The 27318-nt window shown below is 30.9% G+C and overlaps 1 protein-coding gene across 7 annotated transcripts in view; it reads left to right on the top strand.

The window, feature by feature from the left end:
* Positions 1–27318, top strand: part of esn (espinas) — a 213112-nt gene that overhangs the window by 183457 nt on the left and 2337 nt on the right. For all 7 annotated transcript variants that reach the window (XM_043042432.3, XM_087165534.1, XM_071178918.2 and 4 more), the window contains 4 exons: positions 12494–12736; positions 21108–21311; positions 24135–24471; positions 25819–26005. In XM_043042432.3, the coding sequence (XP_042898366.1) occupies positions 12494–12736; positions 21108–21311; positions 24135–24471; positions 25819–26005 (971 nt within the window). The remainder of the gene's footprint in view (positions 1–12493; positions 12737–21107; positions 21312–24134; positions 24472–25818; positions 26006–27318) is intronic.

The following is a 27318-nucleotide window of genomic DNA, read 5'->3' as shown; positions in this document are numbered from 1 at the left end:
TCCCATATTAAATTTTCTTTTCTCTTAGAAATAAAAAATTTTCATTTTATAGTGATACGATTTTTTTTTGTATTTATAAAATGTTTAAAAAAAATTACCGGTCAGAAAAAAAAATTTTTTTTTGAAATAAAAGGTCTCCCTTACTTATAGTTTTAACTGGAAATTTTTAAACGATATTTTCTGTGTAAAGTATCATTTTTTATTAACAAATCTATGTGATAAACCATGATGAAAAAATTAAACAGCAGAAATACAGCGTTGTCATGTTAAATTAATTATAAAAGCCCCCTTCAAAACAAGTAAATTTTTGTAAAAAATTTCCAGCAGATTTGTGTTACTTAAAGGCATCACTAGATAAGAAATTATAAAAAATAAAAATTAAAAAATAAAAACAATTGTATTATTTTTCTGCAAATTTCTCAAAGGGGGGCGGGGGGAAGTTTTAATATTTTTACGTAGACATCACCTTTCAATAATCGTTTATTTCAATTAAGGGTAAAATATATATTGTAGGTTTTTGATTTTTACATCTGCATCTATTTTTTTTTTTTTTTTTCATATAACCCATACATACGCGTACTTATTATTCATAAGTACCTGATCTTTGACTCGTAAGATGTCATTCATTTGACTTTCGATAAAAGGAAGTGCGGCTAATTTTTAATATTTTCACACAAACATCACCTTTCAATAATTTATTATTTCACTTGTAGTAAAAAAAAAATGTGTATTGTAGATTTCGTTTTTTGCGGCTCCGTTTATACTTAAATCGTGCCAAGTTTGCTCGTATGATTGAACAAAATAAATTTTTATCAGGAAGGGGCGACGAGTTAATTTTTACACAGATATCACCTTTCAGTGGTCTATTATTCCATCTGGTAGAAAAGATATTGTGTGGGCCTTTCATTTTTACGGCTGCTTTACTTTTCTTTTCCCCCAAAGCCATGTTGCCGGAAAGAGAAAATTAGCATGTTTTTATTTTTCAAGATTCCGAAGGCGTGGCGATTGGCGAGACTTTTTCTATTTACCTTAAACCACTCTAGGCTATATTGGGGAAAAAGAAATAAATAAAAAATTGCTCACCTTCCAGTTTGATGGAGTAGGCGCTTAAAGATACAACGCTAGGAGAAAATCATTGAAGCGTATTTCCTACACTTAGTGGCTATTGGAACCGATTTTCTTTTTGTTCCTTTTTTCAGCTCCACTTGAAAAGAACACTTTTTTTTTTGTCCCATTAAATGATATTTATCTTAAGAAACATAATGATGATTGGTGCTGTTTATTAGCTTCCATTTCTATGGTTTCTAATCCGTCTTAAAAGAAATAATAATTTAGCGAATAACTTCTAACTAAACTGGGCGGTAAATTCATTTGTGAGAAAAATTTTTAAATAAACGATGTGATAAATTGTATTAGTCAGGGGATAGAGCGTTTGCCTCTGACAGGTCCCAGGTTTGAATCCCAGCTGTAGCTGGTTGAAACGAATTCTGCTCCTGGTTCGTACCGACCACAGTGCTGACGTAAAATATCCTCAGTGGTAGACGGATCATGGCTTAGAGACCCCTTGCTGTCAGGCTACTCGTTGGGGGTTTCGCGGTTTTCCATTCCATGTAACGTAAAGGCAGGTTAGTTCCATCAAAAAATCCTCCTCGAAGGCTAGAGGCTTGATCCAGGATATCCCTTGTCTTCTGAGTTGGGTTCAAAATTCTAAGTCTACGCAGTTGAACGTTGATAGTCGTAAACTCGAAATCTGGTCGGCTGCTCAACGATGGTTATAATATATATAAAATCATTCCCTCAACAGCCCGTTATAGGTCAGGGAGTCGTGGAGGTCATGAATCGTAGTAAATGGAGGTTGTACTACGATTCCTTAAAATTAACGAATCATTACTTATTATGAGTCTTATTGTGAATCTTATTTTATTAGTATTTTTTAAACTACTTTGAAAATGGTTTGTAAATGTGAAAGACATTTTTTTTAATTTTTAAATTAATTTTTTAATATATGGAACGGAATAAATAAATATCCTTTAATTTAATAGTTTTCTGCAAAATTTTTAATCGTGAATGAACTTATTGTAAAATTCATTGTTTTATTATTAAAAATTGTTTTTTTCTCGATTCATTTGATTTGGCAGTTAAAAACTTTGAATTAAAGAAGAAATTATTGACACAGTTAATCAAGAACTTAATACCAGTTCTCAATAAAGCCGTTTTATGGCTTTGCCTTATCTTTCCCTTGATACAACCAATAGATAAAAATTTTAAAATTTAGGCTTTGGTATAAAATAATAGAGTATTTGGTATAATAGAGTATTAAAATCAATACTAAAGGTACAATCTTCTCATTAAACTGTTGTTTTAAAACTTATAATCGTTTGTTGTTTACAATAATAATCTGATAAGTTAAAAATTCGTAGTTTCGTGCGATATCATGAAAAAAATTGTGTTAAGAATTGAATTTTCGATTTATTTTCCCAGTAATAATTCTTTGTATTTAGAAAGAAAGAATACCTTATTTAAATATACTACGATTCTTTCAAATTAACAAACACCACTTCTTATATCTTAGTAATCTGAAGTAATTATAATTAATAATTATATCTTACTTAAATCTTAGAATTCTATTTTATTATTTTTTTTAACTTTGAAAAACAATTTTAAATTTAAAAACTAACTTTTCATACCTCATTTTATTCTAAAATTACATAGTTATAGTTAAAAGGATTTTATAAATCACTTGCTCAATTAAATGGAATCACTTGCTCAATTAAAAAAAATAGAAAAAAAAACCTTTCCTTAAATGTTTGTCTTTAAAATGATTTTACCGACTAATTAGTAGCTGTAGAAAATTTAAAAGCTAACTTTAACTTTTTTTTTTGCAAAACTAACGTTTTTTTATGTTGTTTTAAACAATATTTTAAAAAGAAACTTAATTCAACACAGGTGAAAACTGTTTACTATTTGAGCTTCCATAATATGATGTAAGCTTACGATTTTTTAACCCCTTGACATACGAAGACGTCTGGGAGACGTCATTTGTTTCGTATGTCGAAACAGTAATTGACGTGTCTCAGACGTCTTCAGCACAGAGATGCCAACTTGTTCCGGACAGCGAATAAATATTTTGAAGTGGTAGTTTATCAATTGCGATTCTTAGTTTAATAAATTAAATTTAGTAGATTTTTATCCACCACTATTTCTAAATAATTCATATGCTTATTATAATTCACCGCTTTATAGTAGTTATGTCATGCTACACCTTTTAAAAAAAAAAAGCAAGCAAAAATAGTCAAATATTTTCAAAATTTAGTTTGCAGTTATTTACCGTTCTTTTAATTTTTTTGGCGTGTCCGGAGTAGTCGGCATCTGTGTCAACATTCCGTTGCGAGTTGTTGTTTACAATGCAATCATTTCTATATCAAGAGTACTATAGATTCAAGAGTACTAGAGTAGATTTCTATATCTAATCAAAAATCATTTCTATATCAAGAAATTAATAATTCCGCACAGTTTAGATTTTTAAAATGATATTTCAAGGGGTAAATATAGAGAGAAGTATTTTATTTAATAACCATTGTTGAATGGCCGACCCATTTTTGGGTTTATTAGTACCGATGTTCAACGCCGTAGCATTGTAATTTTGAACCTAACCCCGAAGACAAGGGAACTCCTAGATCAAGTATTAACCCCTTAACGATCGGTAAATTTTCAAGAAAACTGTCATAAAAGTGCTTATTTTTTTGGCTTTTGTATTTGTATTACGTATTTGATTAGTGCTGCAACTAGTTTAAAATAAACTAGCTATCTGCAATTACTTTAAAACTATCCTGATACTGGCATCAGGTATGTAAAATGAGAAATAAAGTGTGTTCCGGGCAAAAGAAATGAATTAGTTTTATTCTTATTGGCGCGTTACTACTGAACACTCCAGCCCGTCAATATCACGGGAGCGAGAAATAGCGGGCGAAATCTCACCCCGTCATTTTCACGGGAGCGAGAAGGAGCCTTTTGTCTTCGTGGAGGACTATTTAAAAGAACTTACCAGAACACACTTGCGTTACATGGAGAGGAAAACCATGAAACATCTCCCAAAGTTAGCCTAACGGCAAGGGGACTCTAACCCATGACCCGTCTACTGCTGAGGATATCTTACGTCAACACTGTGAGCGATGTTTATTAGCGATCATATTTTTTAGCATTTTTGATTCGCTATCTAGTAATTTGAATGATTCATATTTTAATTTTTATTATTTGATTCTTCATATCGATTTCGTTTGTTACTGAATACAACATCGCATAAAAAGATTAAAATTCATCATGAACTTACAATTTATCATGCAAGTATTTTTCGTCGAGTTTTGTTTTGTGTGATTGCAAAGCGAAAATTTTAACTACATTTGAACTGGTAAGTCTAGATTCTTATCTAGTTATGCATGCATTCTAAGTACTGTCTTCAATTGTTTCGTTACAATGCATAACTGTTCTGTAGCAAGACATCTTGGGCTCGCATGTAGCTATAAAAAGTTCATTTGCAAATGGAATAGCCTTAATCAACTTAAAGAAGAAAAAAAAAATTTTATTCGAGCTTTTAAAATTTGATTACTGTACCATTTCGGTCTGATTGTCCAATACCTATGCTCGTAATATTCATTAAATTGCATATAAATCGGGAATAAAAATTTAAGTGCTTAATTTTATTGCCCTGTTTCAGGAAAAAGCTTAAATTGAACGATCCATTTATGGCCATTTCTCTACAAGTTAATGTTCTTTTCCCTATTTAACATTCATAAGTGAACTGCCTTTTTTTTTTCCGATTTCAAATTAAAAATTAATTGTTTGGAATCTGAATAATGTGTATAATAAGTTGTGTTCGCGTAAAAAATTCTACCGTACGCTTGAAAAAAAAAAGTAGGTTTATATTTAGCTAACGGTAAATAATAAAGAATTTACATTAATTCTTCCAACACGGAAAACACTGTCACGAAAAATACACTGTCCCGTTTTATAGAGCCCTCAGGTCAGAAGAAACTTCAGCAGAAAAACAAAAAAAAAGTTAAACATATATTTAAAATGCCTTTCCTTTAAAATGTATAAAATTTATAAAAGAATATTATGGTTTAAAAAAAACATTACATTATCGTCGTATTTATTTTGTATTTCGTACCTCTTAAGAGGTGCCAAAAACTTCAACTGAAGAACTCTGTATTCTTTCAGAAAATAAAATTATTCTTTATTATGATTTATATTTTATTATATAACCGTCGTTGAACAGCCGACCCAATATTAGGTTTACGACAACTAATGTTCAACTCCGTAGCCTTGAAATTTTGAACCAATCCAGAAGACAAGGAAACTCCTGGATCAGTACCTGCAGACGTATTCATTTGTTATGGGAATTTGAGACTCGACAGATTTAGCGTGCATCAGTCACCATTTACTACACGGGGAGTCTTCGGCCGGCGAGGATCGAACCCACGACCTCTTGGACATGGGCCCAGCGCCCTACCGACCAGGCTATCCCGGCCGTTCTTTATTATGTTGTTGAAAGTAAAGCTTTTAAATTTGCTTTTCGTTTCCTCACTGGCTGCGGTCAGTGATCGGTTGGTTGGGTGTCCATTTTGAACTCCCTGCGAAGGAACCGAAGGTGCGCGTATCCTCGTCCTCGTTAAACTGTCCAACCGTAAAGAGCTCGACTTCGCGCGCAGATCGTCAAGCTACCAGAGAGATAAAGTAACTAAAATGGCATGTTTTTTTGTTTTTTTTGAACGACTCTTTTATACAAATTAGTTAAACATTTTTATGCATTTGTTTGGATAGTTAAGATGCCGCTTTTTTTAATTGTACTTAAATTATTAAAACAAGCTTAAATTACAACTTTATACTGCAAACCGCTTTTAACTTAGCATTTTTAAACTTCCTAATTCCATTGATTTATCTGCCAACCGATAACAAAGTTATTTGTTAGAAGGATTATAAAAATAAATAAAAGATTATGAAATTAACAATGAATTGATAAAATATATCCGGTTATTTTAATAAAATAGCCATATCGACTACAAATCTATGTATATCAAATTTACGAAACTCTGCTTTCCCGTGTTACAGGAACTGCGTTGTAAGACGATGGAAATTTCCTAACCGCTCAACTTCGTCACATTTGTCAAAATTTTATTTCCTTAATACTGCAATTGAGGAAACACTGTTTTCTTGTCCCTGTAAGAGTACTACATAATGCTTAAATATGAAGATTTTTAAAAACGAAAGACAGGAATAATTGGATGATATCTATTTATAAGTATCATATATCTATGATATCTATAACAGGATGATATCTAAATGTAATTTTGAATTCCGGGGAAAAATAACTCGAAATGAAGATCCAAAATCTGATTTAAAAAAATAATAATCAGTATTCTTTTGATACATATTAAAAATATGATGCATAGATATTAATGAACCTTACTTACTATCTATTTTAAAATATCCCACGTACTTATTAATTTTTAGCAGGGTATACTTGCTACGAATTAAAAATTTTATTTCCTTAACACTGCAATTGAGGAAACATTGTTTTCTTGTCCCTGTAAGAGTACTGCATAATGCTTAAATACTTTTTTAAATATGAAGATTTTTAAAAGAAAGAAAGACTGGAATAACTGGATGATATCTATGTATACGTATTATATATCTATGATATCTATAACAGGATGATATCTAAATGTAATTTAGAATTCGAAGGGAAAAATAACTTGAAATGAAGATCCAAAATCTGATTAAAAACAAAATAATAAGTATTCTTTTGATACATCTTAAAAATATGATGCATAGATATTAATGAACCTTACTTACTCTCTATTTTAAAATATCCCACGTACTTATTAATTTTTAGCAAGGTATATACTTGCAATATAAATCATTAGATAAAAACAGATTTTGCTTGCTGTCTTTGATTCACTTTTCCTACCCTATAATTTGCACCGCACTAATTACAAAATTTAGCTCCCCACTCTAATTATCCCCCTATTTCTCCCTCTGGAAAAGACATTCTGATCTGTCATTAGATGCATGTTTGATGCTTATAAATTCCAAGGCAGTGTCCTAAATCATTATAAAGTATCCATTATTTGTATAGAAAGTTAACGCGCAGCAAATTCGGAAATCAAGAAAAATAAATTTTCATAAATAAAATATTAATGATGTTTACTTAATTTCCTCATCATTAAAATTTTCTTACGAAATCAAATCCCAACTTGGAATAAAATTAAAGTCGCTATTAGACGGCTCGGGCTCGTTTATTGAAAAAGGTTTTCGGGATCGGGCGGGCTCGGACTTGTGATAACATTTTCATTAACTTTTTTACTACTTTTAAACAAATGTTTGGTGCTGTTATTAAGTATAAAAATGTATTTTTTAATTGCGGTAAAAGGGTTTTAATGACTAATTCCTTGTTTAGGCAGTAAAGGCCGAATAGCGGACCGCAAAGTTTTGCACGGATTAAAATTCTTCGGCGAGGAGATTAAAATCCTACACAAGCGAGACTCATCTGTAGTTGCTAACATCGATCTTTTTTTTTCCCTTTCATGAAAATAATATGTTTTCTAACAGAAAAGTATAAAAAAAAATTTGAATGAATTTTTGTTTATTATTATTTATTTTTTAAATTTCATATAAAGGACTAAGTTGTAATATGCTAATACGGCTGAATCATTTTAACTCTTTTTTTTTCTTCTTTTTATTGAACCTTAAAACTTTATTTTGCAATTATTTCTCCAGAAAGTAATTTTTAAAAAAAAATTAAATATGACATTAAAAAATGCCTCAAAATCAGTTTACGACGTAGTGAGGTATTTGTAGCAAAAATTCGAATTTCTAATTTATGATTCCTATTTTCTCGCACAAATAGATTATTTCGAATTTTTCGCCTATACAGGTAGCACTAATATAGCCCTAAAACTTTTTTCTTGTGAAATAGCAAAAACTAGAGATGAAATTCAGTTACATACTTTACTGTTAAAAACTTGTATAGCCTTTATTTATAATTCATACATATTTACAATGTTCGATATGAAATATTACTACATATTACAGAACTTCCGATGAAATCAGTACTACAGTAGTTATAGTTTCCTTGTAAGAAGTACTTACTACAGTATATCTACTTCATAGCTGCTGTACTTGCAGTTTCCATGTGAGAAAAATCTTATAATTTGTTTTTTAAAGAGCTGTATTATCTGGCATATTGTACAAAAACCTGACTTGAACAAAAAGCGAAAAAACGTAAGCTTTCACTTTTCTTCAAATACTGTTCGTTATTGTGTTAAAGAAGCTACTGCAACCATAATTATTTACATGGTAGATTTTTAATATACTGGACGCGCAAATTTATTTTAAAGTGCCAATTTGGCGAAAGGTGATCAATTCGATGCTACTGCCGGCTCGCAACTACCACATTCATATATCTCATATGTTAAGCAGCATTCACATTGTATGTGATTGCCCTTGATTGTTTAACTGCATGTAATACGAAATGCTCGCGCATGCACGAATCACATTAATGATTAATCACGCATCCCAATCGCATGCAGTGAGAATGCTCCATTAGAGGAATCATGAGCTAGAGTCCTCTTACTGTCTGGCTGACAGTGAGAGGTTTTTCTCTTCAGTGCTCACTATAGAAGTCCTCGAGGGAGGTGAGTTTTTCCTTATCTTCTGGGTCGGATTATAAAAAGAAAAAGAAAAGGCTATCGTGTTGAATATTGGCATAGCCGTCAATTCAATACAGACATAACATCTGTAAAAAAATAAATTTTATGTATATGTACTAACCATAATACATTAATAATCGATATTTGAATCCAAAATCTTCAATTTTTTCCCCTTACCATTAAGTTGACAACTAAGCATAATTGGTTCGATAAAAAAAGAGAGATTCCTGGGTTTTAATAAACCGATAACTAGCTAATAATAATTAGAGCTGAACTTTATTTTTTTATTCGTTTAAGACTTTGAAGCTTATTAACCCAATTACTCTTTTGCAAAATTTTCTGTGGTATTTTTTTTTTCAAACATTAATACCGCTATAATTTCTAATATAAATGACTAAGTTTCCTAAAAATGAATCTTTTGCGATCCTACCTACCCTCGTCTACATTCCCTTTTCTAAATATTGAAATAATCAGATTTGAAACATCAATTCATATTTAATATCCAAGAAGCTTCAGGTGTGTCTGAGAAATCTGAGAAAATTCCTCCCCTTTTAATGTCATTTACATCCCAGCCTTATAATTTCATCCATCTTATAGCGTCTTCCATGTGAGTTCCTCCATTGTATGAAACAATGGTCATCTTAAAAGTTCAAGGTGAGCGTTATTAAACGATCCATAGGTAATCAGGCTTACCGCAATTTAGTTTCTCGGCAACAATAAAAGCTTTTGTTCAGCTTTCTTTAACCTTTTTTTAATTATTTTTCTTTTTTATGCTATACCTGTTTAACATGTGATGTCCGCTTTTGCTTATTCAAAGAGTAAATCCGCTTTTGTAATGTTTAATTTATATATTCGTCATTTTAATTTATGGTGATAACGCTGAAATACGGAAGTTCAATTTAATTAGTGACAGGTTTGTAATTTAAGCCCTTTTAAATTTTGTAATATTAAGTTTACTATTAAATGCATAGTAAAGTTAATAAGTACATAGTAAGTACATAGTAAGTTAACTTTAGTGTTAAGTTAGTAAATATTGTCCTTAAGTGTCTCAAATTAAATTCTTTATATTATTTAATTAAATTCTAAATAATTCTTTAAAGATTGAAGACTTTAGGCACTTATAATATTTTTAATATTAACTTTACAACATCATTATTAACTTTACAACATCATTTTTCATTCATTGAACAGAAATTTTTTAATTATTATGATATGGTGAAAATTGTAATTGACATCAAAATAGATATAACATTTTGCTATTCGCCTTTAATAATATTTAATGTGTTCGCCGTTTTAATTTGCGGTGAAAACGCTGAAATACTTAACTTCATTTTAAATAAAGCGACGTTTAATCAGTGAAGTTTTGGGTGCATCTAAATGTAATAATATAAACTTCATTTAGTGAATCTTAGAATAGAAAATTTTGGAAGTATTTTAATATAGTGGAAGTATTTTAATATTATTAGTGTTTAAGTAAATAAAATTTTGTTATTTAAAAAGCAAGAGCCTTTAGTGATGTGTTCATCGTCTAAAATAATAATGATAACGCTGAAATATGGATGTTCAATTTAATGTTAAGAAACTGTGGTCGCTTCTATGTTCTGTCATTTGAATTCTGCTGATGTTTATTTATTTATATTTAGGACATAAAACTTTTGAAACATTTAAATTTAGTGAATAACATGTGCAACTTAGTTCATATCTTTAAAAAAAAGGGGGTGATTTGATAAAGATCCATATATTCTTGAAATATATGTGTTGTAAATGTGTATATATAAAAATAATTTTATTTATATTTATATTAAAAAAATCTTTCCCTATATATCAAACTGTAATTACTAATTGTATTATTTACAATAACTGATTAAAGGCATGTTTATTTTTTTTAATTTTTTTTTTTTACATTTTATTACCTGTGTTGAACAGCTGACCCAATTCTGAGTTTACAACTATCAGTATTTTACTCCGTAACCTTGTAATTTTGAACCCAACTCAGAAGACAAGGGAACTTCTGGACGTTGTGACAAACTAACCTTTGTGGAGGACTTATAGATGGAACTAATCCGCATTTGCATTATATGAAAAGAAAAACCTCCCGCGGTTAGCACGACGGTAAACCCATAATCCGTCTACCACTGAGGATATTTTACTTCAACTCTGTATTTACTGCGAGCCGGGAGCAGAATTCGTATCAACTAGCCACCACAGGGATTTGAACCTGGCTCAATTCCTTGGAAGGCGATCGTGCTCTATCCCCTGAGCCACTGTCATTTTAAAGCATTTTTTTAAAGAAATATTATTTCGTTCGAATGTTTTTTTCCTTTAATTTATTTTGGAAAGTAATTATCAATACACATTATGTATGGTTATTGATGCATTATTCCGCATTATGTTACAAACGTTTAACTTTGATGAAAAATAAAAAGAATAAAACCTAAAATATTTCCCTAAATTCTGACTGCGCATGCGTATTCTAAGAAATAGCTGCTGAAAAAAATTGTAGATATTCGTAATTTTGCTACTCACTGTCTATGATACAATGTATTCTATGGTTCCTGTTGTCCATCACTCATGTTAATTCATCACACAAATCAAAACGTTTTTCTACACCCACACTCCTTCATGTAATCCTATCGGTACTACTTACATGACAGTTTTAGTCGACATCCCGCCATTTTCCTATCTAAACACGATGCTCACTGACAAGATTATAAATTCGTACGACTTCGGTTGTCACCAGTCGAGTTAAAATATTCCTGCAGCTGTTGGAACTTACCCCATTCTTCATCAAAAAATGCCACTCTAGTATCGCCAAGCAAATAGCTTATAATGACAGTTGGCATAACAAATAGGCTAAGCCTACTCCCCTAGATACTTTGGAAGACCCAAGGACACGTTTATGTGTGCCATGCCACCAAGACTTTAATTAAAGATTTCTTTCTGGCGATAAAAAGTGCCATTTGTTTCCTCCTTTAGAACACAAATTTCATCCCGTGGAAATGACTTGACCTTTTTCTGTTTGGAAATGGCGATGGATTTGAGCAACTCTATCTTTGGAATGTCTCATCATCCCCGAATAAAAGTTGCGGTAGCCGTTATTAATTGATGTAATCATCATTAATTTTATTTATTACCTCGAGTTAAGGATTCGGCATTGATATAAGTGTAATTTTTGGTCGTATATTCTAGATCAGTATCAAATTCTACTATTTGTGAATCACTATTTAGTGTTAGGATCTCTTTTCTTTCTTTTTATTTTCCCGCTTTTTCTTCTTTGTTTTTTCTGTTTTATTTATTTTTTTAAATTTTAATATCCCCTTTATTTTATTTTTTTACAAACTTATTTCGATTGAATTTTTATTTTGTATTGGTTTGCATTTTCCTTTTTAAAATTATTGGTAATATCGCCAACACACATAATAAGTATATTCCACTTAATAGATAGCAAGATAATGATACTTAAGGCAGCCTGATCTCACTTATTTCAGCAATCGATGCTCTAATTGCTTTAAAAAAGACTTGTTCCTGAAAACTGTACTAGACATATTGAAAAAAAAATCTGAAGTTCGAATCCCGATTGACCATAATTATTGATTGATAATTCCAAAATTAAAAATTATCCTAAAATCCCGAAATCTCTTAGTCAAATTGCTTCAAAACCAATTGAAGTTGCTGCAGTAGAGTGCTTCCAAACCTCTATTGTTATTCAAATCTGACGTGTATTTATGTTATATTTCTTGTTTATAAATTATGTTATTTAAATGTGTGCTTTCATTCTCCCCTAGGTGCATTTATACTTCAGTGGCATACCTGAGGCCAAAGTGCCGTACGTGAACAGTGTGGGAGAGAAGTACCGTATTAAGCAACTTCTGCACCAGTTACCGCCACACGACAATGAAGTTCGTTACTGTAACTCACTGCATGAAGATGAAAAGAAAGAACTGCGACTTTTTTCTCAACAGCGAAAGAAAGAAGCTTTGGGAAGAGGCACACTCAAACAGCTTGCTGACCCTCAACCGTGTCGGAATGTAAGTATCATTTGTCCACTGGTCATAAACTCATATAGCCGAAAAGAATGGTCAAGCAGTATAAAGTATAAGTTCTGAATAAATAACCAGCAATGTATATATATATATATATATATATATATATATAAAATTACAGAGCATTGAAAAAAAGGGGGGTGAATAATAAAAATAATGAGAAACCGGAAAAAAATCCGAGAAAAAGGAAAAAATTTATAAAAATCTGGAAAATGAAGATATAATCTTTTCATCAGCTCACACGATTATATCCGCAAAAAAGAGTGCTTTTTAATATTGTATCAATATAGCCAAAGCGAAATATATCAATACAATAGTGTGAGAAGCACTCAAAAAAAGTTGAAAAAAATTGACAACAAATAAAATCGAACACATTAAGTAAAAATATCACGTAAAGACAGAAATATGTATATAGTTCTAGGTAACTTGTGGAATCATTCGGATTACTGTTTTACAATTGACTGTGAGGATTAATAATGAAATAAATCTTCACAACTATGAAAAACATGAAAATTGAATAACTAACCAACAACTAATTCTTTAGAATGACGTGTAAGACACAGGGGTGTAAAATAATAGTGATTTGTGTTAATAGTGAAGTGTAAAAGGTAAGAGAAGTTAAATTATAGTGTGTGAGTGTTAATTAATAATGACGTGTATTACATAAGAGTGTCTAAATTGCAATGATGCGTTTAAGTTATGGGTGCTAACTACTAATGACGTGTATAAGTTAAGCAATATGATGAGATATTGATTATGTTTGAGATGTAAAAGATATGGGACTCGTAATGTTGAAAATCTTGGCCTAATTGTGCAGTTTGTTTAGAGAAGTGCCCAGGCTGTTATGGTGCATAAAATGTGACCATCGTGTGCTGATACTTATAAAGATTATTATTTAATGCTCAAAAATTGCATATACTTTTAGTGAATTGACATTCTGAGTTTTTTTTTTCTCTGTAAACACCAATTCAACAGGCTTATAAATATGGATGTAGTTCAAATTTTGTAAAGATCAGTTTCTACTTGGAAAATTGGACCCTTATAATAAGTTAATATTTGTTCATTTTAATAAATGCATTTCTGGTTAAATATAGCAATTATTAATTAATAGCTTCAGTTAAAAGTTTCAAATTCTAATATTTATTAGTTAAAATTTTTGAAAAATGTAATAGTTTTGCGACATATTCATATAGGAGTTTTCGAAAAAATTTTAATTAAAATTTTTCTATTGATTTTACCTCCGACAGATTATCAGAAAATTTTCGTAGTCTAATCATAAAATCAATTCAATTTACGAAGTCAATTTTGATACATAAGAGGTAAACTGATACGGAGTAATATTTTATTATTATAACTTTAATTAACTGTAACTGTTACTTTACTTACATTTATTTATATTGTGATTTGCAGGAGGCGTTTCATTTGTTGGTTCAAATTTTGTACTTTTTAGTTGTGATTCCTTTTCGTAGTGCTTTTCAATTGTGGTAAAGGTTATCTATTTTTGTCTTTCATTATGGGGCCTCGGGGCACTGTTAGTTTTGGTTAAATCCACTAACAACAGAAAGGCTCCTGTGTGTTTGCAGGCAGTGTGTCCCCTGATGAAGTACTGTTTTGCAAACACACATTTATATTTTCATTTTTATTTTAATTGTAACGATTTTTACTAAAATTTCTACTAAAATTTTCGTAGTTTAATTATTTACTTGTTTATCTTTTATTTATTTATCTTCTATATCTTTTGTAATTTTTCATTTTCCCCTTCTTGAATGGTACTCATTAGGATTAATTTGTTCTCAATTTCTAGAAGTTTAATATATATTTAATAGCTTTAAATTCAAGTTGGTTTATTATTTTTTATTTATCTTATTCTTGTCTTTATATAATGATACCTTTAGATAACAGTTTTAAAGCTTGCATTCATATTCTTAAAGGAATGTATTATTTTATATTTTTGCTTTTAAAATCGTGATATCCGAATGAATCATAGCATATTAATCTGCGGCTGCAAACGATTGACCTATTTTAACAATTATTTAAATTAATGAAATAAAAAAATTTCATTCGCTAAAAAAAATTGTGGCTTATTTTTAATCTCAAAATTAGTGACATTGAAAAAGTATCAAAGTATCGATACTTTTTACAGTAATATCCGTCTGATAGGATCAGTTGGAATCAAATCTTCCTTTCGATAGTATTTATTGGTATCAATAATTTTTTTTATTAATAAAATTTTAATTGTGTAACAGTATAAATACATTCCATTCTACATATAAATTTTTTCTTTTGTTGACAATTTATTGGGTATAAATTTTTAAGTTGTAGGGTATATATAATATAGGTAGTCTTCTGATAAAATTAGGACAAATGCGATTAAATAGTTAATTATAACTAAGGCCCCTAAGTCTCTGATTAACTTAAAACGAGGTTTGAAATCCATTAAAATTTAATAAATACTGCAATTATTGAAATTAAGGTTATTAAACATAGTTGCTTCGTGATTTTCTTATTATTATCAAATACTTAAATTCTGACTTTTATAAACTAAAGATAAATTCAGCTTCTTTGGAAGTTTGTTTGCCTACTAAAATAACCATATAGTGTTTACTAAAACATAAATCTCAATTTAGTAACGATACTTAAAGTCTTTAAGATAACAGCTGTATTCCTATTTTATTAAGATACTGTCGATATTTGATTTCGTAGTATCAATGATATCAATACTTTTTCTATATTTTTTAAGGTATTTTCTTTTGATTACTATTTAAAATGAGTCCTAAAATTTATGTTACTACCATTTTACAATCTTCATCTATGAAAACGAAAAATAAAATCCCTAGTTTTTCAAATCCTCTTTAAATTACTTTTTTTTTAAAAATTCCTCGCTCATTAGGAAAAATCCAATACTTTTTTTCATTATTTCAACCTTCTCTAAGTTCAAACCCACAAATTCAACTGCTACTGCAAATTGCAGCAGACTATTTCATTCCATCACACGCTTAAGGGTAATTAAACTTAATCCTATTGCATCATGGGGGAAAAAATATTCATAGGAAGTGGTATTTGTCTTCTTTCCCCAGATGTAGTTAAGTATTATTTTGTATCGATTATTTCTATAAGGGGTTGAGGGGGTGTGAATCGATAAGAGGGGTCCAAACAATGAGAAAGTCAAAACCAGGAGCGATGATGCATTCCAGGAGAGGGGAGAGAGTGAAAAATGGATCCCAGGACAGGATTAATCTTGCCAGGAGTTTTCGGGATAGGGTGGATGACATCATACCAGAAGGGATCTCTCCCTGAACCCAGTTTAAATCGGAAGTTTTTAATCGGCTGCTAGCATCTATGCTGGGCGGTTTGCAATGTTTTGTCCTTCTCCGGTATGTAGGAAAATTATTGCTTTTCCATAAATTCATTTATTTATTTACAATTTATTTTTATTTATTTTATTTTTTTACTTAAAATGTCATTGACAGTGCTTTTATTTTTTTACTTTGCAATGATAGTTCGTGGAACTTTTTATAGTTATTTAAGGTTTTAAAACTGATAGCCCTGATTCAATGGTGCTCAATATAAATGAAATAATTTTACTTCCCTCTAAGTTTTTTTATCAGTAATGTTTTGGTAATCAACTATTTATACTTATGAAAATATATACTGACCGTATTGCTACATTGTTTTTCTATATCTCTTATACAAAATTCTTATTTGTATTATTATTGTTAAATTGTTAAGTCTTTAATCGGTTGTTGGCGTATATGCAGGGCGGTTTGCAATGTCTTTTCCCTCTCCTGTATGTAGAATTACAAAAATTATTGCTTTTCCATATATTCTTTTATTTATTTACAATTTTTTTAACTTTTTGGCGCCGTTTTTTAATTATATACCGCACTGATTTTTTACTCAAAATGTCATTAACAGTGTTTTTATTGTTCTTTTTTATGTTGCAAAAATAATTCCTGGAGCCTCTTAGAATTATTCAGTTTAAAGTTTCAACTGAATAAATAGCGTTCGAAAAAATAAAATAATTTTAATCCTCTCCTAAGCTCTTAATGTTTTGGTAATCAACTATTCATACCTAAGATACTGATCGTATCATACATTGTTTTTCAATATTTGTTAGGCAACAAAATTATTATTTGTATATCTGTAATTTAATTATCTCAAATTGTATTGGCGAATATAATCTTATAATTATTTCTGAACAGTTTAATTTATTTTATCTTATATTTACTTTTTATAGAATCGGGTAATGAAAAATTTTTTTTTTATGTAACAGATAGTTTAAAATTAAGTGGCACATCAATAGTCTTTGTCTTCTTGCTGGTCGAAATGATATATAGTTAAAAGTGTAATGCGATCATAGGGACTCTTATTTTAATGTTAAAAATTTTATCTATGCAAACACTCACAAAAACGAGGTAAATATAGAAATACGATGCCTTAAAAATAAAATTATTGTAATCAGCTTTAACATTAACGGTACTTGTTCCAATAGAGTTAATGTAGTACTGTTTTTTAATTTTTACTTTTATTTATTTATTTTTTGAGAAAATATTAAATGTCCGAGTCCATTTAAGCTTCAAAAGTTTATTTTAGCAATTGCACAAGTACAAAAAACAAACAAAAAAAACTGTCTTATTTTAATTAGTTTTCTCCCGTTTTTCAAGCGTGTCTGTTAGCAGAGCCTGATGAAGGCAGGGGCATGCGGGGCAGTTGCCCGGGGCAGAGGGGGCCCCCAAATCAAATAGAAAGTTTGTTTTAGGTTTCCTTCTTTAATTAACTTTTTTGAGCAAAATATCAGTACAGTGTAAAATCCTTCAGTTTTATGTTAGCTTCTTCATTAATCTATCGTATGAATACCAAAAATCTATGTTTCGTAAATCCATGTCTTTCTAGTGCGGAATTAGCTAAAATTTTGCAATTATGATGGTTCAATTAAGCCAATCAAAAGCCTGTATTTTTACATATCGCAAAATGCGATATGTTTACAATAAATACAAGCTTCTGATTGGGTTAATTGAGCCATCATAATTGCAAAATTCCTCTTCGTTGGTAGACAGCCCTGGGGTAATTTTGATACATTTCTATGATTTTTCTCCACGTTGCAAAATTCCCAAAATATAGTTGATAAACAATTCGCACGTTTTATAGAAACTTTTATATCTTAGTTTGCAAGTAATGTTATCAACAAAATTGTTTATTATAAAAGCAGCGTCGCCTTTATTTTCTTTCTTTTTTTTTGCATCATTTTAACAAACAAGTTAAAAACCACTCCTTTCCATTCATCATGTGTCCAACATAAACCATACCATTCATATAATTTTTTGAAAATAATTCCTGCCACTGCCTACTCTATCTTTCAACACAACGCGCCCACACAACTAGCAATGATACCGCGTGTTATTTAGATACCTGTCAATAAAATGATTTAGTCTCTCAAACTATTATCCACTTATTCCTTATTTCCATACCATTTCTATTGAATTTGCATAAAATTATAGAAACATGATACTTCTGAAACTGGAAATTAATTGAGAAATGGTAATAAGAAATTTATAATTATCTTTCACTTTCCAATTAATCATTCTTTTGCTATTGATATTCTCTCTATAAAGCGGCAATGAAATGAGAAAATATTGATATCAACAGCCCAGCGAAACAAACATGGCAATTAAGGCACAGTTGGCAATTAAAGCAACTATTTTAATGTACGCTCGTTGGCGAACTGTTTGATTGTGGATTTATTATTCATAAAGAGAAAGAAACGAAATTATAGAAATCGAATTGGGTACTTGCAACTCGAGAAGAAGACGATCACAAAACACGCAAGTGACCTATGATCTGAGCGCTAGATGATCGTTTAAAAACAAGAGGGCGTGTTTAAGTCAAGCTAAGCTTCTCCCACTTAAGTTAGAATGTTAATTAACGTGAAATTAATTAAATACAACGCCGTATCGCACATAGTTAGTTAAAATATCTAATTATTTCTCGTCTAGGTGTTTTACGCAACTTAGATTTATTCTTTGTTTGTGTATTTTAATCGTGCTATGTTTTTATTTTGTGTACCTGGCAACTTCGATGCGTAATTAGTATGTTTTATGTTCTACTTGGTTTCGTGACTGTCTTCGTGGTAAATAAGAAATATATAATGAAGGAATATAGAATGTGTCACTTGTGAGAATTGATACTTGACGGGCCTGGCATACTCGAAATGGAATTGAAGGAACGGTTGCTAACGTAAACAAATGCCACGTTTCAACAACCAATCAGGATAGAGATGCCCACATTATGTCACTTGCGGGTATCGTTAAGTGTTAATTTTTATGAGTAAACACCTATTCAAATAGTTGAAAGCCTCATACTACGCAGTTTGCGAGACTATAACTTGACTACTCTAGTTGAAGCTAAAAAAAACGAGTTTTTAAATTTCATTGAATATGTATAAAAATGTATAAAAGTTTTCAATGCTATTAATGATTTGTATTTGATTAAACAAATGATAGCGTGATTTCTTTTTAAATGTTTAAAATGAAGTCTACTAAAAGTGATGCCCTCTAAATACATATTAATCAATCTATTATCGACGGAAGTTAATCAGTAAATAGTTAATTAAACAGGGTGCGTAGCGTTTTTAAAAAGTACTTAAAGGTGCTTATTTTTGATTTACGTTTTTAAAAAGCCCTTAAAGGTGCTTTTTTATTTGGTGTTTGTAAAAGTTACTCAATTTTTTATTTTTTAAGAAGAGTTTTTTTTTTTGTCGTATCGATTGTCGTTCTAAATTACAAAAAATTCATGAATTTTGTAATTTTCTCTGCAATGTTTATCAGAAACTAGTGATTCTATCATGATCATGTAAAGTTTTTGAATTTTATTGATTTTATGTTTATAAATTAAGAACTTTGAACGATAGAAAAAAATAATTTTTGTTACTGCAGATCCTAGTTGTGTGTGTTTTTTTTTTTTTTTTTTGTCTTTTTTTTTTTTTTGGAAAATGATTAAAAATATTTTTTGAGTGCTTAAAAGGTGCTTATTTTTTGATGAAAAATCTGGCTACGCACCCTGTTAAAGAAAGGAGTTATGCAGATTCACCAAAACCGAAGATGTTCCACGAACATTCAAAAGTGGTAACAAAATTTGTTCTTTAAAATTTTATTTAAATTCCTTTTAACCACCAGGATGTTAAATATTAAAAAATTCTAAACGTTGATTCACATATCTTTTATTGGATCTGATAAGCACGTTGTGAGGTTTTTAAGCGTTGGCGAAATATTTAAAAACATTTTATTGCTTGTTATTTCACTACCCCTTTGAAAAGGACGCCATACCGAGTTAGAAACTTTTCGACACGAATTCTCTAACACCTCCATTACTCATTTAAAATTTTAAAAAAAAGGAAAGGTGAGTTCAGATAGAGAAGAGCAAACCTTGAAGTTTCAAATAATGAAAAGAAAAATTTCTTAAAATATCCAAATGATAATAAATTATGAGAAAGACAGCTCAAGATTACGCAAATTGAGAAGTTCTTTTCCAATAATTTGTTTGCATTTTGATATTTTGAAATTTTTTTTTCAGCAATTGAAACTTCATGGCTTAACTCTATATTTGCCTGAACTCACTTTTTCTTTCTTTTAAGTTAGTAATGAAGGTGAAAGAGAATTTGCGACGAAAAGTTTCTCGGATGGTATGGCGTCCTCTTGCGTGTTGTAGAAAGCTAGCACGTCTAAGTTGGCAGCTCTGGAAAATAAATGAATCATAAACGAAAAATAGCTAATATTTAGCTACTGGGACTGAACCGCATTCCATTCTTCTTTGACTAAGCTATATTATCATGCCCTTCAAGCTGCATTATGAAATAAATTGGTTTTTAATTGTTTTAATCCCTCATTTTCTTTCATTCACTTCACTTCAACGGTGATTGGCAAGAGTTAGTCAACTACATTGTTCCTTCTTATGTAATCATTGATTCGCTACCCGTAATGTACATAGATTTTTTTTTTTTTGTCAAATAAATAGCATATGAACTGAAAAGTCGAGAACTCAGAATACAGGTTTGCACTGAAACTTATAGATTATACAGGGAAACCTGTGCAAGCTGACCACTTCTGGGACAACAATTCGATATTCCACTTAGAGACGAGGTTCAAATTATAAAACTGATATTTAATTGGTGTTTTTTTTTTCTTCCAGTTTAATGCTTTTGATCAACTTAAAACTGTTGCTCAACACACTGAAGTAGTCAACTAAACACGTTTCATTGCACTATCATATATTTAAGTGGTACCAAATGAAACATATAAAAGGAATATTATTTTCAATATCTTGAAAATTAATTGTGCTTTTTTTATTTTATTTAATCTAGTGCGATGAATCCATATCCCGCGGAGATATGGCCGTGTTCGCGTCCCGAGCTGGCCCCAATTCCTCCTGGCATCCCGGCTGTTTCACGTGCAGTGTGTGCAAAGAGCTTCTCGTGGACTTGATATACTTCTTCAAGGATGGCAAGCTCTACTGTGGAAGACACCACGCCGAGAGTCTCAAACCCCGCTGCGCTGCTTGCGATGAGGTGAGAATGGGTTTTTTTTTTTTACGTTACTGTGAAACCTGTGTCTGTGTATCAATATGATGGTTTATACGATCCAAATTCTTGGACCAAGATTAATGGAAACTTGTTTTGCTTGAAACTTGGATCGTGTAAACGATCATCCAAGTTCTTGGTCCAAACCCTTAGATGATAGTAGAGCATGTTCTACGTTCCATCCAAGTTCCCTTAACAAGGTTTTTCGAAGGGAAAGGGAAGCCAACAAAAATAAAAAAAGCCACAGTTTTCTTACACTTCAAGCAAACCGATGATTGTTTACTGTATATATTATCATCCCGTGAAGAATTATTTGAGCTTTAGAACGAACAAATAACTTACATATTTTAAGAATTATTAAACTTTTTTAAAAATTGCCAATTAGGCGACGTTTTTCCATTTAAATGTAAATTATCAAAATCACTGCATTGTTTTCAGATTTTGCAAATTTATATGAGCCCAGATAAGGCAGCATTGGAGTAAGTTTCTAAAAATTAGACCCCAAACGCTATCCATTTTTACAAAACTGTGGCTTTTTTTCATTGGCGATCGAAATGGGCTGCAGGTGGCGTAGAGCAGAACTCTTTTCCTATGGCAACACTTCACATGCTTTCCCCATTAGCGTGTGGAAAGTCATAGAAGAAGGAAGTACGTTAGTTTCTCTCTTGATTTTCATATAGATTAAAATCTTTAACTTAAAAAACTATATGGAACTGAAAACTACATTAAACATAGTTCTAAAGAAAAGTATCGTAGAAATTTTAAGAAATATTTTTATTATATAGAAAGGAAAAATATTAAGAAAAGGGAAAGTATCGTAGCACATTCCTATACAACTGAAAAAAGGAGGAGAGGGAAGGGAGAAGGGCTAAAGGCATGAAACCGGTCTCTCCCCAGATGGCGTATTCGAGTGTTGTGATCGCGAATATTGACGTATTGCGCCCTTTTCAAAATAGAAATAGACAGCGCTGACTTTAAATAGGCTTAACTTGTCCTAACAGTCACGAGTAACTGTAGCAAACTCACAGCAGTTATGACAATAGCATATTATTCTCAAAATAGCATTTCGTATGAGGGCGGAGCCTTTGAAAAACCGCCTTAACCAATCCGATTCTAAAGTTTTGGACGTCAGCAAGCAGGCATCGGATTATGTCATTTTGTTTTCCGTTTTCATGTATTTTAATCCAAATAAATTAATCTGTTAGGGTTTATTTGTGTTATTACGTTTTTATTTAAATTTATTTAGTAATTTTGAATAATGTTGAATACGAACAGTGCGCATGCGCAGGTTTTTCATCCTACCACCAATCAGCAATTCAAAAACTTGCATAGTTTCAACTAATCATCCAATTCCTTGGAGAGAGATATTCCTCCAAGTTTTCGAATTCAAAAACTTGGACCGTATAAACAGGCCTTTAGGCAGGCCATCAATTTACGAAGAAGTGATACAACTGTTTTTTCTAATCTGGTGCTTGATTATAGAGGTCAAGTAATACTTGGTCAATTATAGAGATGAACTTGGATAAGTGATCTACTTAACAAGCTTTACTGAATTTCGATAAACTCCTTTCGTATTTTACTCTGTAAGCGCCAATCTTTGATTTGAAGGATTGGTCTCAGATAGGATAACTATGTCTAACTATTAATTAAGTGACAATGACTCAAAAACATACTTTCTCTAAAGGAAACATTATATCTTCAACTAATTATAAAATATATAAATATTAACATTATTATAAATAAGTCATTTTAATGAACAAATTTAAAATTTGCGAGTTTAATTACTATTATAATTTGTAGTTCATAGTTATAATTAATAGTTATTTACGAGTATACTTTTTAGTTCTAATTTATCGTAACTATTTAACTGTTTTTGTTCTCAACTTAGATTTCGTTATTTAAAATTATATAGTTTAAGAAAATATAAGAACTTTCACATTTTGCTGTAAAAAAATTTTTTATCATTAATTAAAAAAAATAAATAGCATTATTTAATTAATAATGATTAAATATTTTCTTTCGCGAAAGTAATTTGGGGTAATTGAGTTTTATTAGTTGGTACAAAAATGTTTGAGTGTCCAGAGATAAAGCGAAATACGCAAAAATTTAAATGATGTTACTTTTGACCGGTCTCTTAATTAAGCTAAAAGTATTTTTTAAAAAAATTTAAAGCAACACCGTAATAGCCCGTTGTGGACCACGGAGGTTAAGACTCCTCAATTTCATCATCAACCGAATGATAGTGGCAATTCAGTTAGCATTGCGCACCAACCGCTTTTACTTCCCAGAAAAATTGGCACCCATCGATCTGAAGCTGCGTGAGTTAAGAGCCACCATTGGGGATCGATCCTTTTACTAAACTGTTTAAACCATATTGTCGAGACTTCGGCTACCCTACCCTATAAGTGGGGATTCAGAAATTAAAATCCGTCTAAAAGCACGTTTATTTAAAGGAAGTTCGTATTTTCTCTAGTTTCATACTTAATTTTTCGTCTACACTGTTTAACGATGTTTTTCGAAACTCAGCCTGAACGAAAAGCAAACAGCCTACTCAACGTACTCTGGAATACGATCCCTAGGTCAAAAATTGCTCTTTCTTAATCTTTTTTTTCGCGCCCTGTCTATGCTTCGATTGATGTATTGAACCATTCATTTACCTAAGGATATACTGAAACTATGTATAACATTCAAAATTTAGAAGACGCGGAATATCTTTAACCTTGAATGACTTCATAGATATCTATGTATAAGTACAGCAAATATCTATGAATGATGAAATGATGTTATTAAATATAAAATGTACCTTTTCAGATAATATTTGCCGATGAATGCACAGAAGCTGAAGGTCGAGCGTGGCATATGCGGCATTTTTGTTGCTTTGAGTGTGATCGCCAACTTGGCGGTGAGCGATACGTCATGAGAGACGGGCGACCCTTTTGCCTGCACTGTTTCGATGCAACTTTTGCTGAATATTGTGATTCTTGCGGAGATCCTATTGGGGTGGACCAGGGACAAATGTCACACGAAGGCCAACACTGGCATGCCACGGAAAATTGTTTTAGATGCCACTCATGCCATACGCCATTGCTTGGAAGACCTTTCTTGCCACGAAAAGGCCTTATTTATTGCTCCGTCCATTGCAGCAAAGGTAAACATCGTCTATTGTCACTTTAATCTTAATAAACGTTGTAGTAATTTTTCAGATTTTTTTCATCATTGATTTCGTCAATAGTTATTGTATTTATTAAGACCAGTAAAAGATAGTTTTAATAATCAAAAATTTCTTGCACTTCGTTTGTCGAAACTCCGCGAAAAGAATTTAAAGTAACTATTATGCTGTCTCCAATGGTTTTACGTCAATATTACTATTCATAGTGTTTTAAAAACGCATCCGACTTTACTTCATTGAGCAATGAGCATTTTTCAATGAAGTTTGGATGGCATCATTTTTGGCTAACTATTGAGTCGAACAAAAGCGCTCAAAAGCAATTGAATATAGAATATTACCAACTAGCTATAGAATTGAATCTTGAGCAATATCAGTTCAATTACACGGCAGAATCTAAACATATCATATCAAATTTCCAAACTGTATTAAATGTAATTGAGTACTTGCAACTCGAGAGGAAGTGAAATGATTATATCTAAACATGTAATTCAAATCAGATTTAATTAAATGCCTGTAAGCGATGTCACGCGTGTTTGTCGAACTTGATTGGCTTCTGAATCGACAAATACCACGATTTATCTACAATAACGTCCATTGCAGGTATCCAGTTAGAATCTTATGTACAAAATTAAACCTTCCACACAAGCGTTGGCAATTATATTGACATCTTCTATGATTTTTCTTAAATTGCATCTTTGACAACTATTTAATACGTATGTTGCCGTGGCATTGAAAAAATAGCGAAGTGCCTCACGCTAGATTTCGAGAAAAGTTTGACAACTATTTTATTTCTGTTGCTAATGCTGTTGAAAGCTAAATCACAGTTTCAAAAAACTGATAAAATAAAATTTTCATTGAAAAAAAAATCTTCCGCAATAAGTAGCATATCATACAAAAATGCCAAATATATATAAATCACAATTTTGAATTTTTTGACTCTTACATTGTTTATTCTATTGCATGGCAATAAGATAAGTTCTCTGCCCTGCAATTGAAAAATTAACGTAAGCGACAAAAAATTCAAAATTGAGGTTTTTATATATTTGTCATCTATGTATGATGAGCTAATATTGCAAAAGAAGTTTTTCAAAAATAAATTTTGTTCTAGCAATTTTCTGATAGTATATTTTATCGTTCATAGCATTAGCAATAGAAAGAAAATAGTTGTCAAGCCGCTTTTCTCAAAATTTATCGTGAAACACTTGCTTTGTTTTCTCAATTGCCCGACAGTACTATAGTAACAGATTATAATATCAAATGTGATAAGTTACATTAAATGGCATGTATTTTTCTTTTTTAAATTAAGTAACTTATAATTGATTTCAGTGGGTGAACAAAGTAACAGTAGAAGAGGTAAATCATTCCAAACAAATCCACCAAGTGAGAATCGAACATCCAGCCCTTTGGTACCTAGAAGTCCATTGGTTCCATATCGCAATGCTACCAGTACGCCGAACAACAATCTCAATTTACAACAACAAACAGAGAATAAAAATACAAGTTCCTTTATCAAGTAAGTGTGCACTTATCCACCAGATCTAATTAATCCACTAGATATTTTTTTACCACCGATGTTTTTATTTATTTTTTATATTACCGGCCTATATGTTCAACTCTGTTCTTGTCTTTTCGAATCTGATTCAGAAGACAATGAAACTCCTGAGTCTAGTTTCGGGACAGACATTCCTATGTTGAGTATCATTTGAACCGACTTCGCCCATTTCAGAAAAGGGCAGACTTAGCCAATATGCGGTCTGCCGTGTAAATAATAACTAGTAATTCGTTGCGGCATTTGCAAAATTTTTGATGAGTAATCTGCTGTTAACATAGCAAGAGAGAAAGATTGATCTTGCGCTGATTACAAAAAAATTTATCAACAATTTATTGAATATCATTGTTGTGATTATTATTTATCTAAGGTACTTAATGTTCGATGTCATCCGAACAAAAATAAAAAGGGGGTGAGGAAAAAAAATAATAACCTGGAACAATATGTCTTCATCAGACTATATCTTCCACAAAAAAAAAAAAAAAATATCCAAGTAACACAACTATCCATAAATTTTACATGTAAGATTTTAAACAGAAATATTCAGAGAGAGTTAATTTTAAATTTAGATTTCACAGGAGCTGTTCGACCTATTTCGGTTAAACTTTGTATTTTGCCTTGTAAACTTACATTCTTTAAAATGATGTAAAAATTGTGTACCTTACAAATCAAAAAATTTTCGACTAATATTAAATAAAAACTTTTCGGCTATTATTAAAAAAAATAATGATTATTTGAAAGTTATTATTATTATTTTTTTTTTTTTGCATTTTATTAATTTTGAGTAAACAAATTTTATAATTGTGTGCAAAACGTAAAATTATCATTAAAGAGTCCACACTTTATATCGCTCTCCTGCCCAAAATATTGGGACCCTATTTTCCAGATTGTGGCTACTCCCTATATTTTGGGGATCTGGAATCTAAATCCGTCGTAAAAAATGGTATATTTATTCTAAGAAAGTACGTTTTTGTAACTCAACAACAACACGTTTTTCGTAACTTAAAATATCGGCTACCCTAATTAATTAGCATATTTGAGTTTACTCTATCGAATTACTAGGACTGAGTCCTAGAACGTGAAGATCGAATCTTTAGATCAAAATTTATTCTAAATAGTCCATTTTTTCCCCCGCACTGTACAGTGCGGCTTTCAGGAGAACTCCTCCAAACACCAGTCTTGCGTCGTGGCGGGTACCATGGTTACGAGGAAAAGTCACTTTGAATAGGAGTGTGGGGTGGTTTTGTCTTGATCTTTGCATAGGTCAGCGTAAGTAA

Source organism: Parasteatoda tepidariorum, chromosome 6 (genome assembly GCF_982258835.1).
Source record: "Parasteatoda tepidariorum strain Cologne lab strain chromosome 6, Ptep-v5.0, whole genome shotgun sequence".
NCBI classification, from domain to species: Eukaryota; Metazoa; Arthropoda; class Arachnida; order Araneae; family Theridiidae; genus Parasteatoda; species Parasteatoda tepidariorum.
The sequence above is the reverse complement of the archived record's forward strand: the minus strand, read 5'-3'. Positions and strand labels throughout refer to the sequence as shown.